Source organism: Haliotis rubra, unplaced genomic scaffold (genome assembly GCF_003918875.1).
Source record: "Haliotis rubra isolate DU_JTF1 unplaced genomic scaffold, ASM391887v1 Scf199, whole genome shotgun sequence".
Taxonomy (NCBI): domain Eukaryota; kingdom Metazoa; phylum Mollusca; class Gastropoda; order Lepetellida; family Haliotidae; genus Haliotis; species Haliotis rubra.
The window spans coordinates 1,256,347-1,274,232 of NW_025765991.1; the positions used below are offsets into that span (position 1 = coordinate 1,256,347).

Consider the following 17,886-nt stretch of genomic DNA (forward strand, 5'->3'; position numbering starts at 1 on the left):
TTTACCACGTCAAATAACAGAGCTCGGGGGAAGACAAGACTCAGACCCACGGTCATTGGCTTCTGTCATTCCTAAGGGTGCTATGTTTTATACTGTGAATTCTGGAACCTTATTACATTAGACAAACTTTATAGATAACAATTTCGTGAGTGGGGCGTTTCGATACAGATTCTTGTAGGTTTATCAAGCAGGAACATTATCCATAAAATTTGTCCATATTGTACTTCCCAGCACCTAAAATGCCTAAAAAGTTACCTTAATCTATAGTGATAGCCGTGCCGCATATAAAGAATATTTCAGATATTGAGTATTCTGAAGGGAAGTGTTTAAATTGATTTATCAACGACACAAAACCACTGTAGATATCGCTCGGGAGATATCAAACGATATGTATCAGGAGATGTCACTGCAACGAAATTACGTCACAATGCTTTGAAGACCGTTCTAAAGTTAACCGTTTCCAAGGTGCCACAATCACATGCTATCACTAATCTATATGTTTCTAAAGACAGTTACGCCAAAGACACTAGTCATAACTGTTACCAAACCGGATAGGTTTAAGGAATTATGTTGGATGATAAATAGAATCTCGCCCTGTCTTGATATCACATATCAAAGAATCGGCTGTGATTCTCCATACTGAAGCTGATTTTTATTAAAGATCTCCACATTCAACCATCCAGACCTGCTACAATTATTGATCAATTCATCATTATTTAGTCAAAACAGTGCTGGTGTATTATTACAAGTATCTACTAGAGGAAATAATACAAGAGAATGATCATGAAATCGTTGGATGCACCGAAAACTTGATGTCTAATGTTGAGCATACGGACCTTGGATCACCTTCTTCCCGATAACTGTCAGGACCAGGGTCGCACACGATGCCACAAAGTAGCGACCAGGCTCTGCAATTATCCTCACTCCTCTCTTAGCGGGAAAGTGGTCCTCCAGGGCAATGCTGATGAGGCCTGCAACCTGCAAATACCAGTCAACACACGCTGACCATCAACCTGCAAATACCAGTCAACACACGCTGACCATCAACCTGCAAATACCAGTCAACACAAGCTGACCATGAACCTGCAAATACCAGTCAACACAACCTGCAAATACCTGCCAACACAAGCTGTATCTGTGGTGAATATGCATTGTGTGAACAGAATTGAATTGTATCTTCTGAGGTTGTAAAAAGAAACACAAATCCGTTGATTTCACATCTACAGCATAGTCAGTGTTATAATGTCTGAATAGAAGCGACAAACTCCTTTCCACATCCAAATGAAATCTCCACTAAAGCAGAGTCTATTGTACAATTATGACTATATCATGAGAATATGTTTCTGTCGGCATTATTACAGCTGTACGATGTTTGTAATCAAATCAAGTCTGGAACAGGCAATCCAATGATTGTCAACAGACTCAACACACGCTGACCATCAACCTGAGTGTTAACTCAGTGTATCTGAGTTTGGATAACTCACAAATGGAGGGTGTACCTTTGTCAACGACTCTCTATCTAATGCATTCCAATAACAATGAACCCGACTACTGTTTTCACTGAATCACCGAGGTCATGCAGTCATGACCAATATTAAAATGTTGAGAGGACATTGTTGGACGCTATCATCAAATAATGCAACCAGATGATTTCAAATCATTTAGGTTCGAAATCATTTGTAAAACAAACAAGGCAAAAAAGTCAACTGGGCTCAGTAATATCCTCAACCTCGTTTACAGCATCAGCTGAAGAACAAATTGGATTTTGGAGGAGTACTAATGCCGCTTTCTCTTAAAAAGCACAATTTTATAACGCAACTCACATATATACACTGTTGTGTTAATGGCAAGCTGTGACGGATAGTTGATATTGACATTGATAAATATTTATACCCAAGATCGATTGATATTTCGAAAACTGGTCATGTTTGTCTTTGTAATTTTGTGATCTCCGTCTGTTACCACAAACAGCATTCAGGTTATTTACATGGTCTGACATCTTCTGAATAATACATGTCTCTGAAATATGGACTTTGTGTATATGGTATATGGACTATATTTTGGTTTACACTTTCTCAGTAAAGTGCAGATTTTTGTACATTTGGGGTGTCCCATCCGGGATTCGAACCCTCGCTCTCTTGGGCACCTAATTGCCAGGTAACAAGGTAGTGCTTGTAGTTGTAATTTCTGACAGATAGTAACTGCTCCATTCTCTTGGGTCAAACATCTCTCGTCTGTTAGATGATTTAGTGACATTTTGGAAAACATGGAATAGTTTTATTGATAGAATTCCTTGGATTCCCTCTCCCTCTCACGTCGTGCGTAAACACATATTTCTAAGTTTAAAACATAACAAAACGTTTTCTGTAGATCCAATTATCGAAAGCAATCTTTGCACTGGGCCTCTCCTGTGGATATAGAAGCTGGGCGAAAGAATCCATAGTTTTCAAGTTATAAGTGAAGGCTGCACAACTGTTGATGTGAAAATATTTTAGTAAAGACATGAAAATAGCTGAAAATCTAAATGATGAAATCAAACTAGTCTCTAGTCACATGACCCAATAACGATAATATATTGTCAAGGATCTATGCCTGCAACTACTGAGAAATAAATAGAATCCACACAAAATGCAATTGAGTGAGTGAGATTAGTTTTATGCCCCACTCAGCAATATTGCATCAGTATGTCGGCGGTCTGTATATAAACCAGTTATCAAAAGCATGAGCATCGGTTTACGTAATTGGGATACGATGACATGTGTCAACCAAGTCAGCAAGCCTGACAACCCAATCCCGTTAGTCGCCTCTTACGACAAGCATGGGTTACTGAAGATCAATTCTATCCCGGACCTTCATGGGTCCATAAAATACAAACTGCTAGACATCGGTTATGTCTTTCTTCTGCATATGTGCATTAACCTACGGGAGTCATACTTCCTGAACTGAAAACAAGAACAAAACAGATTCCACCAGGGGTTTTCGCCTGAAAGTTTCTGTCATCTGATTGCTTGGTTAAAAAAATGACTCACGATCAACCCCTACTTCTGGAAAGTATTACTGTTAGCCTGTGGATGTTAATGGAGTTACCTCTTTAAATTCCACAGGAGCTCTCGTTTTCCCGAAGAAACCCCCTCCAATATCCAGGACACTCAGAGAAATGTCGAGTTCGGAGGCAATGGCAAAGGCCCTGTCAGCTCTTTCTATGGCATCAATGAACACACGGCCATCCACGACTCCACTTCCAACATGGAAACTGTCAAATGTATACAATAACTTCTTTGAGTGGCATTTTAGAAGTTGGGAAGTACAATATAGAACAAACTTTACGGATAACAACTTCTTTTTATTCGTGAGTGCGACGTTTCGATACAGATTCTTGTACCGTTGTCAAGCATAATGATTCCTTAATGACAATAACAACTGATATGATTATCGACGAGTGAGTGAGTTAACATTTAACTTCGCATTAGTAATATATCTACGGGCGATGGTCCATTGGACATCCTAACACCCGATGGGTGATTTGTCAATTTAGTATTATCACTTTCTTTTCAAAGTGTCATTGAGATTGAAGTAACGACATTACAAGGTAGTAAACTAGATATGGTGAACACTTCATCTCGCGGAATGGGACTTTGAAATGTTGAATTGTGAGAGGGAGGTTAAGCTTGGGAGCAATTCGTCATTCAACACTGTTATAAAGAGCTTGTGTACAAAGTTTGAGGATGTCATCTTTCCAATATTTATTGTGACTTGTATCCAACCAACATGACAGTTTCGATTTCCCCTGGTAAGATATTCACGTTGCCATGACAATACTTACCATCCACAGATACGAATACGTTCGTATGTATTCCCACTATCGCTTCTAATGTTCAGTGTTGACAGGCTGAAGTACATGGCTTAAGTAAGTGTCCATATTTGATGAGACACTTAGCATATCGTTAGATGAACAAATAACGTTAGATCACAGAGAACCAGGAACAGTACCACTTAGCATAACGTTAGATCAACACATATCACAGAGAACCAGGAACAGTACCACTTAGCATAACGTTAGATCAACCCATATCACAGAGAACCAGGAACAGTACCTGATCCCAACTACATTCAGTCCCATTCCTTTAGCGGCTGCAAGAAGAGGCCGGATGTGATGCTGTTCACATCCATATTGGATGCTTAACCGGTACTGCACGTCATATTTGTCTGAAGGTTTTATTCTCAGCAACAATCTGAATGGTTAAATACAAAAACAAAATTACTGACCAAATCAGGAAGAGCTACAAGCTATTTATTGAAGTTCTTCTAAAGCCCCATTCACATGCACAAATTTACTCATGTAAGTAAATTTGCACATATAAATTTACTTTGCGTAAACAGGGTGTAAACAATAAATTATCAAATTGTCTCATTTTTCCTCCGAACTTCAACAGAAATTTTTGAAGACAAACACAGTATCAGATATGTACTGCTCTTGCAATAGGTCTGTCACAAGATAGAGCTCTCTGGAAGAAAGAAAGACAGTCTGGTGGAACGACATGAATAAATCTAATGACCACAAAGACTGGTACGATAATTTTCGAATGAACAAAGTTTCTTTTTATCTTATCTGCAGATAACTGCAGGATTACTTAAAAGCTAGTGACCAAGCTGTTCGCCAACCTGTGGATGTACGAATGAAAGTTGGAATCGCAAAATACTGGATGGCTTCAACTTCAGAATATAGAACTGTGGGAAACTTGTTTTGTGTTGGGAAGTCCACTGTTTGTAAATGCATTCATGAAGTTTGTCAGACCATATGTGATGTTTTGCTTCCGGAATATGTAACGTTTCCCCTAAATGAAGATATGAAGGACGTGATACTAGGATTTGAGCGCAAATGGTCTTTTCCAAACTGTGCAGGAGCCATAGATGGATGTCACATTCCTATCGTTGCACTGCAGGAAGATCATGGGGATTATCTAAACCGAAAGGGCTGGTACTCCCTCATTCTCCAGGCCGTCTGTGATCACAAATATGTCTTCAGATATATTAACAATGGATGGCCTGGGCAAGTTCATGGCGCCAAAATGTTTTCTAATTCTGAAATCTTTCAAAAAAGGTGAGGAATCGAGGCTTTTTCCAAAGTGGTTTTAAAAAGTGTCCCTATCAGACAAGGATGTGCAGCTGCCAGTTGTCATTCCAGCTGGAGATCCAGCTTGCCCACTCAGATCATGGCTTTTGAAACCGTGTCCTAAACGTGGAGCATTATCTAACAGACAAAGGGGTTTCAATTACCGTTTGAGTAGTGCCAGAATGACAACAGAAAATTATTTTGGAAGACTGAAAGGGCGTTGGAGATGCTTGCAGAAACGTTTGGATGTGGGTCTAGAGTTTTCCTGTACTGTAATAGCTACGTGCGTTGTGCTTCACAACCTATGTGAGATTCACAATCAACGCTATGACGATATCTGGCAGGTGGAGGAACCTTTGCAGGAAGCTATGGAAGATGCTGGGCAAGAAGATGCTGCGGATCAGCCAGGCAAAGTCACTCGTGACAATAACATGCAGGCATTTGCGGAAGCTGTGTTGTAACCCGCAAATAATGACTTGAAGTGGAAGTTTTCTGTTGTAAATGTAAATGGTTATTCAATTTGGAGTTTTTATATTTTATTCAATGTTGGCTGTATGTCCTAAGAACATATCTCCTGGTTCAGTTTCAAGAGTTTATATGCAGTGATAATGACATTCCATACATCACTCAGATTACGATGTATTGCTATATGAAAGTAAAACAAATCATTGAAATCAAATGTTCTGTTTTTGTGCAGCGAGATCGAGTATATTCATCTAATACGATTGTAACGATTGTACTCCAAAAATAAAACCTGTCAGAAGTGTTGCAGTTATAACTCCACAGACAGTTGGGGGCAGATGGAAGGCCAATATTGGTATGGGGTGTAGTTGGTACGCCAGGACCAAGAGTGACATGAACTCAATTTGCAACTGACATTGCATCCTAAACGTGTATAACAATCATTTGTAACGGTACTTTTGACAACTTTCTTTTAGCAGGACCATTCAAGTGGCAATTTTGATGTTTACACAGAACATTTATACAAAAAGTCATGTTTATCTATACACACTGATTATGTTTTTCTTTAAACAAATGTAAGAACAAGGTACAATCCATATGAAACTTTGATTCTTATGACTGTATGATCTACACAAGCTAATTCAAACAAAAATACAAAACTTTAAATGTCTGTTGTACTTTGTTCTGTCTACATGAAGAAACATTATTTGAAATACAAAATACATGTGGCTAGTTGAAGGGTACAAACTAAACTATTCTCAATGTCTTTTGAAGAAAACTTGCAACAATAAATCAGAAACAATAAACATTTCAGAAAATATCAGAAATTCACGTTCAAACTTTTTGCTTTCGTTTACATGTTGTAAAAGGAAGAGCCATAAGAATCATACGATTCTCCAGAGGGACGTGGTGCTGTATCAGTGTGCTGCCTTGAAGAAGTGCGTGGCCCCATCCATGATGCGTTTTTGTTACCTCCTAGTACCAGGTCTGTTCTGTCCAACAGACCCAAGAATCATTTGCATCATGTTGAACTGATGCTGGCGTTCCTCACAGCGCTGTCTTTCCTCTGACTCCATTTTCATTTTTCCCATTTCAATGCACTTTATTTCTACTTCGACTTTCATCCTTACTAGTTCGACAAATTTGTCTTCTACCTTTTTATTCGATTCTGACATTTCGTTAAATGCAGTTGACAAAGCAATTTCCAGCTTAGTTTTTCTGGCTTTCTTTGCCTTTGATAACCCGTTTTCCCGGATTCCAGATGTCCAAAGTGTTATCTCCTACTCCTTTGTCTTGGTCTTTGCTCCTGGACATCACTCCTTTAACTGGCTTCAAGGGTGGGTCCACATCTGAATCCGTCTCTACATCCCTGGAAAGATCGGCGTCATTGCTCTCATAGGGTCTTCCTCCTCTAGTGTACTTCATTGTGAAACTTGTATCTTCAGTACTTCCATGTTCCAGATCATTATCATCATTGTCACTATCATTATCGCTTCCCTCGTCTTCATTGCCCACATCTTGCACTCTTTTTCTTGATAACGATTCAATAACTTTCACAGGGGATGACGCAGGTCGGTTGCCAAATATTTCTTGCATTTTGTCAAAGAATTTACAGGTAGAGCGACCAGATCCACTTTTGTTCATTTTGGTTTTACAGCTGCGATAAGATCGTTTAAGCGTGTGCATTTTAGTTTTACACTGCTCGGCAGATTTTTCAAAGCCACAATCTTCTAATGCTGCAGACACACTTTTATATATATTACTGTTATTCTTTTGGGGGTCATCCAAGCTTTCTTCGACATGTGGTTCTTGCCATACACTAAACAAAGGCAGTGTTTCTTCATCAGTCCAGGACTGACCTCTTCGTTTAGTATTGTTTGACTGTTTCCAGGCTATAATCAACTAAGTATCCATGAGACATTGTAACCGCTCGGTACCAAACAGTCCTAAACTATCGTACAACTAATCACTCTGCGTAGGGCTGAACAAATATTGAGCCCTTAGACGTCCACCCCAACGCGATTGAACAACCGTTTCTCGATCAATCTCCACATTATAATAATATACCTCTGTAAAGGGTTCAAATCTTTAATTGGGAGTGAGGGGGTAATACCATGTCGTCTGGGACAATGAGCAATTCCTCTCGCACAAATCCCCAAGTCCATCCTTGAGGTTATACAATTAGGGTTCATCTTCTTTGATATCCACCCGATCAATGTGGTACGTTTACATGGACCACACGGGGTTGGTGGCACGGTATCGATCACCTCCCTCGAGTTCCCCGGGTTTGTACAAATACCTCACACTGATCCGACCCGATAGTTTCTTCTCTGTTTTTTTACCACTTGGTGGTACAGTCGATTCTGGAGTCAACGATTTCCTTTTAATGGCCTCGTCAGGTTTCTTGTTGATGACTCGCATCACTTCATCATTGATTGGCCCCACCACTTTGGGTAAACGCACGACCCATTCCATCGATCGTTTTTCTGGCGTCACCATTTCCTGTGAGTACTGGTGTCCAAACAAGCGTTTGGCTAACGTTCGGTTAAATCTCTCGACGATGGCTTGGCTGCGATGTGCTCCCACCATAATGCGCCTGACTTCGACCTTGTGTTTGGCCCCAAGTCGAAACGGCCCCAAATTGGCTATAACGGCCTCAAATGCTTTGGCTGAAATGGCCCAATGACTAAACGGCCCCATATTTGACAAAATAGCCCCAAAATAATCAGCGTTTTTTCAATGTGTGACCTTAGTCATAAATGATAGATCAAAACGCATATTTTTCAATTACATGTGGAAGATATGAATCAAACGGAATATTGTACAGATCGTCTGACAATATTCACTAAAATTTAAGTTTGACAAATAAAACATTAGATTTCAGAATCAGAATTCAAATTGTTAAAAACAGATCCATACCATGAAGTCACACATACAGTCATTAAAACAACATTGAAGTAGCAGTTGCTCTGTGTCGAGTGAATCCTGACAGAGCTGGTGTTTTGACAAACATTAGCAATAGTACATAAATGAATATGATAAAAAACAAGTCTATGAACTCAAGACTATGGCATAGTGTTCTCTGTGTCAATCATATACAGTATTTATTGATGGGGATAGATGGTTACTGTACATTCACAAGAAGTTAATGGCTTTGCCGTTCCTGCCCGCTTCACACCTTTCAAGCTTGTTTGAAAGGATGTCAGAGAGAGTGCCTCCCCAGGAAAGCTGTGGGACCTGGTGTGGTATGTCTCAAGACACTTGATTGAGCACCCTACATTTACACCAAAGTCCTGGTCAGTGTTCAATGGGACAGTTCGGACACACAACCATGTCGAGGGTAGGTTTCTTTCAGTATATCAATATATATACCCTATATACAAGATAACTAAAATGTATGAAAGAGAAATAAAGATCTATGTAATGCCCCAAAAGTATTAAACATTTGATTGGATTAATATTTGATGGATAGCATTATGGTATTGTTAATTGTTTCTGTATTCTTAATAGGCTGGCACAGACGAATCAACAGTAAGTTGGCGACCAGCCCCTTGGCATATACAGACTAATCCCTGAATTGCACAGAGAAGCCAGTCTGTTGCCTTGCAAGTTCGGATGATTCAAGAAGGCCGACTTCGAACCTACCTGCGCAACTCTGCCACGGCTACACAGGAAGATATCTTCGATGTCTGGAGAGTTTACAAGGATGGATACCTATCGCTGGGTCAACTTTTGACCAGATGCAGCCAAATCCATGGACCCATCACCCGCTGACTTTATATCTACGAACTATTCCCTTGTTGGTATCATGCAATAACCATTGCTGTGTGTGCCGCAAGGAGTGTGTTGTTAGGACGTTTTCTGTTTTCAATATATGTTACATGTCAATATAATTGTTCAAATATATTTCACGTCTTTTTTTGCAATTGTACGGGGTCATTTCAAGCAACATAGTTGATAGCAACATCGGGGCCGTTTTAGCCAAGCAAAATTAGGGCCGTTTTGTCATGAGGCCGTTTTAGCCTGATCCCGTTTGGTCAGCAGCCGCGACATGGGGCCATGAACACGTGTCTGGGATCGACTTGTAATTTGGCAGGCCACTTCAAAGGGCTCAATTTGTAGATACGTTTCAGCGCCCTGGCCACTTGAGTCGAATCTTACGAGGTGATTTGCACGGCCTTTTTGTAGCAATTGGCAACATCCATGATGGTCAGGGACATACTTGTACCTTTTGCGCCTCACCTTGTCATGCGGAGGAAACAAGAGGCCGGCTTGCATTGATGGACTCGATTGGGCGTCGATACATCAAACTTTCTTCTCGGAATGTATCGGAGTGCAGGCAAGTAGATTTGCCATAGGGCTTGTTTTATCAACCAAGCCTCAGTGGTATCCTTGGAAACTTTGGCGGCTTCGACGAGTTTGCGGATAGTGCCAATGCCTTTCCAGCATCCCTGTGGGCTGTAGTACATCTTCTCCATACTTTAGTAGTTCACCATGTTTTCCCTTCAATACAACGGTGTGCAATCCATCATTTCATATCCATGGGCCACAGCGACGTTTTATTGAGGGTTATCCCATAGATCCTGTGTTTGTTGCTCCTGAGTGTGTTGATCATGTGATGTTTGAATATTTTTGTGTGGAAGAGAGCTTGTTTGAAGAGGGTGTGTTTGATTTCTTGTTTGGACACATATTTTGTATACTCATTTGGCTTTTTTTATTTCGGTGTTAGTGGCTTTTTTAATCAAATAGATCTTGGGTCTTAACCCGATGTACTGCGCTGTAGGTTGTCCAGCTCATTCATCCTTCATTTTTCCCTGGACTTTTTTGGTTTTTGTTGGTTGTATAGTGGGTGATTGGGAGCGAAATCACTCGTGTCATACACGTCTATGTTTTTCATCATGTCATCATACACATCCTCAGTTTGTATATTTAGCAACAAGGAATCAATGTCCGTGTACAACACCTCAGATCGATCACTGTATTGCTTTTTAAGTTCATTATAATAAAAATCATATATCAAGTGCATGGATAAGTCGAGAATACTCATCCCGACATACACAGCTTTTTTCATTTTTATGTTACTTTTGTTCATATGTAGGGCCGCAAAGTGAATCTACACCAATCCTCCATGTATAGACTGTCCAGCGATGATAACAAAAACTGAGCACTCTCTATGAATCTCAGACCGTCTTATGAGAAGGAGATGTACTTTTAGACTAACAACTAGTCTCTGAAATGAACATATTTTACTGAAAAAAGTTCATAGTAAAAAAAATATATAATATAATGAAAAGGAGCCCTGAGACTTTCTTCATTTTCAGAGACTAAACAAATCTGCAGAGGGATAATTTCTTGGAATTTCACAACACATGCAAAGATTCTTATCACCCATTACTGCTTTAATTGTGTGTGACAGGAATATTTACTGCCCCCACCGCCTCCCGGTCCTACTGCCAGTGGTGTGGGCCGATTTGGGGTAATGAGTATCAAGTGTCGCCAAATCTATTTTGAGAGCAAGCAGGGATACCAGCTAAGGGTAGCATCTCTTGATATTCCTATGGCTGGACAACTGGATCTCAAAAAAAAATAATCCAAAGTTATTTATATTCTCCAAAATCCAAAGGTTGTGTCTGCACTATATGTGGAAGTTTAATTGATGTCGCATATATATAATGTAACAAGCAGAAAAAGTCATCAATATCCCCCGCAATGGCAAAATACTCTTCATGTATATGTCAGTTAGTTATGACTATGTCAAATGTTTTGGTGTGTATATAGCAGTGAGTGAGTGAGTTTTAGTTTTATGCCACACTCAGCAATCTTCCAGCTGTCTGTAAATAATAGAATTTGGACCAGATAATCCAGTGATCAACAGTATGAGCATCAATCTACACAAATGGGATGCAATGATATGTGCCAACCAAGTCTGTGACTATATTACAAAGTGGAAGGAGAGTATTGAAAGGTTTTTAAGTTCTACTCCGGAAATGAGCACTACCACCAATTTCAGTCAAGGTCAAACTTGTTGCCATGGAAACACAAAATATGTTTTATTCAGAAATTTAAAACTACCAAAAGGCACCAGTATATCACCAGACCTATCTATGTGCCAAGTTTGGTGAAGAAATATTCAACGGTTTTGAAGTTCTGTTCTGGACAAGATGACATCCTCATAGCCACAGCCTCCATGGAAAGTTACGTTTCCACGGAAACCGGAAAAATAAAATTCATATCTGGGTCTAAACCCCAAAAGGCACATCTATGGATCATACTTGACATATGTTCCAAGTTTGATGAAGCTTGCATGTATAGTTTGGAAGATCTGCTCCGGACAAGATGACTGACTGAGTTGGTTTTACGCCGCTTTTAGCAATATTCCAGCAACATCACGGCGGGGGACACCCGAAATGGGCTTCACACATTGTACCCATGTGGGGATTCGAACCCGGGTCTTCGGCGTGACGAGCCAACGCTTTAACCATTAGGCTACCCCACTGCCCCCCGGACAAGATGACATCCTCATGGTCACAACAGCCTAAGTCATGTTTCCATGGAAACAGCACCAAAAAAATTCATATCTGGGTCTAACCATCAAATGGCACATTTATGGATCATGCTTGATATGTGTACCAAGTTTACCATGTGTACCAAGTCACGTTTCCATGGAAACGCAAAAAATAAAAATCATATCTACATTTATGGATCATGCTTGATATGTGTATCAAGTTTGATGAAGCTAGCATGTATAATTTAGGAGGTTTGCTTCGGACAAGATGACATTCTCATAGTCACAGCCTAAGTCGTGTTTCCATGGAAACAACAAAAAATAACATTCATATCTGGGTCTAACCCGCAAAAGGTACATGTAGGGATCATGGTTGACATGTGTACCAAGTTTGGTTAAGCTATCACGAATAGTTTAGGAGATATGCTAAGCGTGACGGACGCACGGACGGAGGAAACTCGGCTCTATATTCCCGCAAATTCGTTGTGGTGGGGGATAACAATATGCCATCAGATCCCCATCATAATGTCTTTTTAAAGTTTATGGATAAAGTAACAAATGCCTACACTGTTGAGGTACACTGCTTTGAGCCTAATGATTTATATTTCTCTGTTTGTCTCTTCATCATGCAAATCAAGGATGACACAACAATAACAGTAGCATGGCTTGTATTTTCTACTGACTTGTCTGAATAGGGAGAATTTCGAATGTCCTGGATGGAGAACAAAACAACACCTCTTCACCACCTAAGTACTTTTCAATCATTGTATTCTGATTTGGACGAATGCTGTGTATATTTGCTTTCATCCACATCAGTTCCAATTCATTTTACCCTGAGATGGAAAACTTTTCAAAATGATCCCCTCTCCTTGCCAAAATGAAACAGTTAAAGAAAATACTCAGATTTTATAAGTCATCAGGTCTCTAGTGTAATCACACACGTTGTTTGTCTGGAGTGAGAGGACAGGCAGAAGCAGGAGGTCTTGGCTCAGTGTGGGGTCTTGGGGAGTGGTGGGGGAGGCTCCCTATGAGTTAATATTAAACACTAGTGACAGCTAGAGATCAACTGATAATTAGCCATAGCCATATTCTGAAGCTTGTGACATTTTCAACTTGTGTGGGCTTTCTTGGATTCAGGGTCTGTACAGACCTTTGGGGTCTGATCCAGCTGAACGGAAATCTAGACTTGTGACATGCTCGACCCAGGGGCTTCATTTTGACATAGGGACGGGCATTTGATGTTTTGATTGTGGTTGCATTTCTTTGGATATATTTGCTTCAGGGTCTGTACCCGATGAGACATTGTTCACAGAAGTGAGGTTTCTCTTTATGCCTCTTTAATCTTTAATCGTTAAAGAGCCTGCCCAGACTTTAAATTTTTGTATAATAAAACTGACCCTCTTTTCGACCAGGAATGTACTGATCCTGGAAACATGTTTGGGAGCATTCTTATTCTGTGCGTGCTGGTTTTATTACCTTTGCGTCCGAAGACGTTGACAGCCAAATTGTTCTGATTTTCAATCTGTGAAATTTGAGAGATGGGTGTTGATTCGTCTATACCATCCCAGTTAAGCCCATCAACTTCGGGATACTCCCCGACACCACCCACCAAGAACATCTGTGCATCCATCATTCCAAAGATTCTTTGTAACAATGTATCGATGGTTGAATCGAAAAAGTCGGATTGAAGGATGACTTCTTGTTTGTCTCTGAAATAAGGCTCGATGTACTTGGTACTGCCATCCGCCTGTTCTTTGTTGAGCAACATTTGTAAGCTGGTATTTCATACTTTTCAAATCGTCCAACTGCTCGTCGATCTTGCTAGCTATCCAAGGGTTTAACTCTATGGACATTGGTATTAGACTGGACGGTCATCCGCAAGCCTCTCAGATACTTACCCAGGGCGTGTTCTGTCACCACAAATCGCAAATCGATCGGTTTACTGTCTTTCAGCAAGGTCAACAGCTGAGCTTTCCTCATGGACGGAATAGCCCTTCAGACCATGTTCCCAAGGTTAGCACTTCAAATCTTTAACAGTAACAGGTTTGACATATTTCATCTCGAGCGAGGTTAACAGCTGAGTTTTCCTCATGCACGAATAACCCACCAGTCCATGCTCCTTAACTAACGCTTTGAGCTCCTTGATGGTAGCCATATTCACATGCGAAGTCAAATATCTAATCGGTTAGCTATATTCAAATTCAAAGTCAATAGGTTTCGCTATATCCTCACGTAATGTCAAATGTCTAATAGGTTCACTATATTCAAATGCGAACACTGGAAAAGAAAGTCCACGTTTAAAAGTTTGGAAATGTATTGGAAAGATGAGGTTTCCAAGACATTTCCAGTTTTGAAAAAGATGAGGTTTCCAAGAAATTTCCAATTTTCGAAATGTCCACAAGGGGAGATAACTGGTAGGTGATGGTAAATGATTGTTCTTTGTACGCCCCAAGACGTAATACCTTGTTAATTGATGAGTGAGTCAAGTCAGTTAAGACAGCTTCTGGAAGGAAAACCAAGTTCCAAGTTTCTATGCCTCTCAAGGAAGCCTCTGGAAGTAACTTAAATCTTTGATGGGCATTCAAAAGTGGAATGCATAAGAACAGCAAGATTTATGGATGTCAACTTCTTTATTGTGACCTGATTTTTACCTGATGAAGGTGCAAACATATGCTCCGAAACGCTGTATTATTCACAATAAAGAAGTTAACATCAATAAATCTTGCTTTTCTTATAAAAAAGTAAGTTAATTTTAATCTGCTGAGCTGTAGGTTTGTTCTAAATGTCGTGATGTGATTATCACTCTAATACAACTGAGAGATTCGTCAACAGTGTGGTATGCACAGGTGGAGAAAGTTGTATTGTATTGAACTTGGCTGATTGCATATCGTTTTGTGTTGAGCTGTCAGTTTGTATGTATGTGTAAATGAGGAACCTTGCATAGTATGACATTGAAATCAAACTGAACTTCGCAATGTAGGTGAAATGATAGTATACGGAAGTTTGTTTCACATTTTTGATAATCCCTTCTTTTATGCAGATAAAATTATTTAAAAATGAACGAATAATGCCATGCTTCTCTCAGAGTGAGGAAGATAATTTAAATAGTGTTTCTTATCAAATTAGATATTTCAAATTACGTATGTTGTGTGTGTGTCACTCAATTTGTTTGGTGGCAGTTAACTAAAGTAGAACTTAAATCAACTTCAAAAGATTGGTCATTCGCAAACTGAAGCAGATCTCACACATACTGCAGTAAACAGTATGGGGATACATAACGAGACATACCACCTACGTGATAACAACTCCCTGTTCATTGCATAGATGGGCATTTCGATGTACATCGTTCAGGATAAACAAGCTGATTGAATGTTGATTGATTCCATCACTTGGACAATGGAGTAGGTTTGGATTTGGACTTGTCATACTGAAGTTGATTTGCATATAGAATCTGTCAATCAGGTGTTCAATTAGCTTCCAATCAGCCTGTTTACAATTAGTTGATCTTACTTTCCTGTTGGTCCCATCCAACGATGTGCTACCTGCTAAATTACCTGTTGTTGTTAATTTGCTGCTTGTCTCTATGCATATATGGTTCTATTCACCTGGTTATAATCACAGTAAGGTATCAGAAGCGGTGTTACAGATTTGTTGAGAGCGGCCTTTGTAGCAGAATCGGCCACTGTGTTATCAGTGATTCCAACATGGCTGGGTAACCAACAAAAGACGATGTCATATTGGCCAGTAACAAGATCATTTTGCAATTCAAGTATTTCAATTAAAAGTGGATGTTTATCTGACATATGGTTAATAGCCTGAAGGCAAGAAAGAGAATCTGAAAAACATTGTGTATTGTTTATATTTGGATTGTTTATTTATATACTTAAGAGCAGATAAAATGGCGTTTGTTTCGGCTGTAAGTTTGGAACCTACCCGGAAAGAGAGGCTTAGGTGCGATAGACACAAAAGCAGTTTTGGGAACCTGCAGTCTTATTTCTAAACTGGAGTTTGTAACATGCAAAAATCAAATGACCTGGCTTCTTACAATACGCACAAACAGGATCAGAACCATTGGAAGTCTTAGGATTAGACTGAAAAGAATGTGACTGCTTGTCAGAAGAATTTGAACCTGTTTTAACACAACTGAAACCTGCATATCCTGAAGTCTTACCTGGGAAAAGACCTTTGGCCAGAAAACTTGGTATTACCCGGAGACCTAAGAGAACTCTTGTGAGTCAAACAATGCCTCATGTAAGTCATCAACCTTATGTTCATCCAAATAAGTCTTGAGATCAGAATGAACACTCTGCTTGAAATCCTCCATCAAAACTAATTGTCTCAAACCATCAAAATCTGTGACTTCCTTAAACCCGCACCAACTGTCAAACAAAGTTTGCTGTTCTCTAGCAAATTCTACAAAAGTCTCATTGTCCCTTTTATGAGCATTTCTGAATTTCTGACGATAAGCTTCAGGCACTAACTCATAAGCTTTTAAAAGTGTCCTTTTGACAAGATCATAGTCTGAGCTTTGCTGTATCGACAAGGCTGAATAAGCATTTTGAGCTTTACCCTTCAAAACAGTTTGCAGTAGCATAATCCATGACTCCATAGGCCACTTGAGGTTTTCAGCAACTCTTTCAAAATGTAGAAAATATGTTTCTACTTCTTTCTCATTAAAAGGGGATACCAGTCTGGCATGCCTTGCAATGTCAAAAGAGGAATGGTTTGAGGGATGAGAAGGGTTTTCAAGCTTTTTCAGTTCAATTTCTCTGTCAATTTCCAGTTTTCTTAATTCTATTTCTTTTCCGAATTCTATTTCTTCTCCATTTCCAACTTTTTCAATTACATTTCTTCCTTTTGAATTTGAAGTTGGATTTCAAGCTTTTTCATCTCAAAAATTTCTTAATTTTCTTCTTTCACCATTTCTCAAACTTCATGCCCAAAAACTCCCTCATCAATAAAGTGATTCAACATATTTTTCAAAATCTGAAATTTTCTCACAGTTTCAGGGGTAGGGGATTTCAGAAACTTCTCAAGTTCAAACACCATTTTGCTGGTTTCACAATTTACTTGTTTGCAAAATTGCAGAAATATGAAATATTTTTCACAATAGGTCTCAAATGTCAAATGAAGTCTATCCCGGACGAGCCCCCAATTTTATTACGGTTAATATATTCCGTGACAAAAGGTTTAAGAGTCCCCTTTGAACCAGCAAAAAAGAACACAGACAAGTCTAACTTATTCAATAATATATTGAACAAACAATGAGCAAGTTACAATGAATTACAACACAGATACCTAGTACAATGCCATTGAGTCACAAATCTAAAATATTGGGTCACAAATATAAATATTAACTCACCAGAGCCTTGACATTCACAGTGAGAACAGATATACAGATTTGAGGTTGATTACAATGACAGTAGTTGAATATATATAAGCATGGTCTTGAAATGTTAACAGACAGACTTGACGACAGTAGGCAGATGTATCAGCTTGATGACGGCAGACAGATGTGTTTAACTCCAGTCATGTAATAAGTCTGTGTGTGCAACAACCAGCCTTTATACAGCTCTTACACAGTTCTCGTGCATTCTAGCAAAGTTAGGTAGCATCATTATCCACTCAAAATGTTCACAAAATTGGTGGAACAAACGCTATGATGAAAACGGTAAATATACAAGATTGCCAGGGAGGCAACTCTAAAGTGCTTTCAAAAAGGCGTGCCGCTAAAAATACTTTTGCCATTGAACATATATGATGCGAGAGCTGATCCACAATCCACACTCAAAACTTTAAACATTGT

The 17,886-nt window shown here is 39.5% G+C and overlaps 1 protein-coding gene across 3 annotated transcripts in view; it reads right to left on the bottom strand.

Annotated features, from left to right (window-relative positions):
* The window catches only part of LOC124275159 (ornithine decarboxylase-like), a 65,641-nt gene that overhangs the window by 1,749 nt on the left and 46,006 nt on the right, over nucleotides 1–17,886 (bottom strand). For all 3 annotated transcript variants that reach the window (XM_046710656.1, XM_046710655.1, XM_046710657.1), the window contains exons 6-8: nucleotides 4,095–4,232; nucleotides 3,088–3,253; nucleotides 837–978 (exon numbers count right to left, since the gene is read on the bottom strand). In XM_046710656.1, the coding sequence (XP_046566612.1) occupies nucleotides 837–978; nucleotides 3,088–3,253; nucleotides 4,095–4,232 (446 nt within the window). The remainder of the gene's footprint in view (nucleotides 1–836; nucleotides 979–3,087; nucleotides 3,254–4,094; nucleotides 4,233–17,886) is intronic.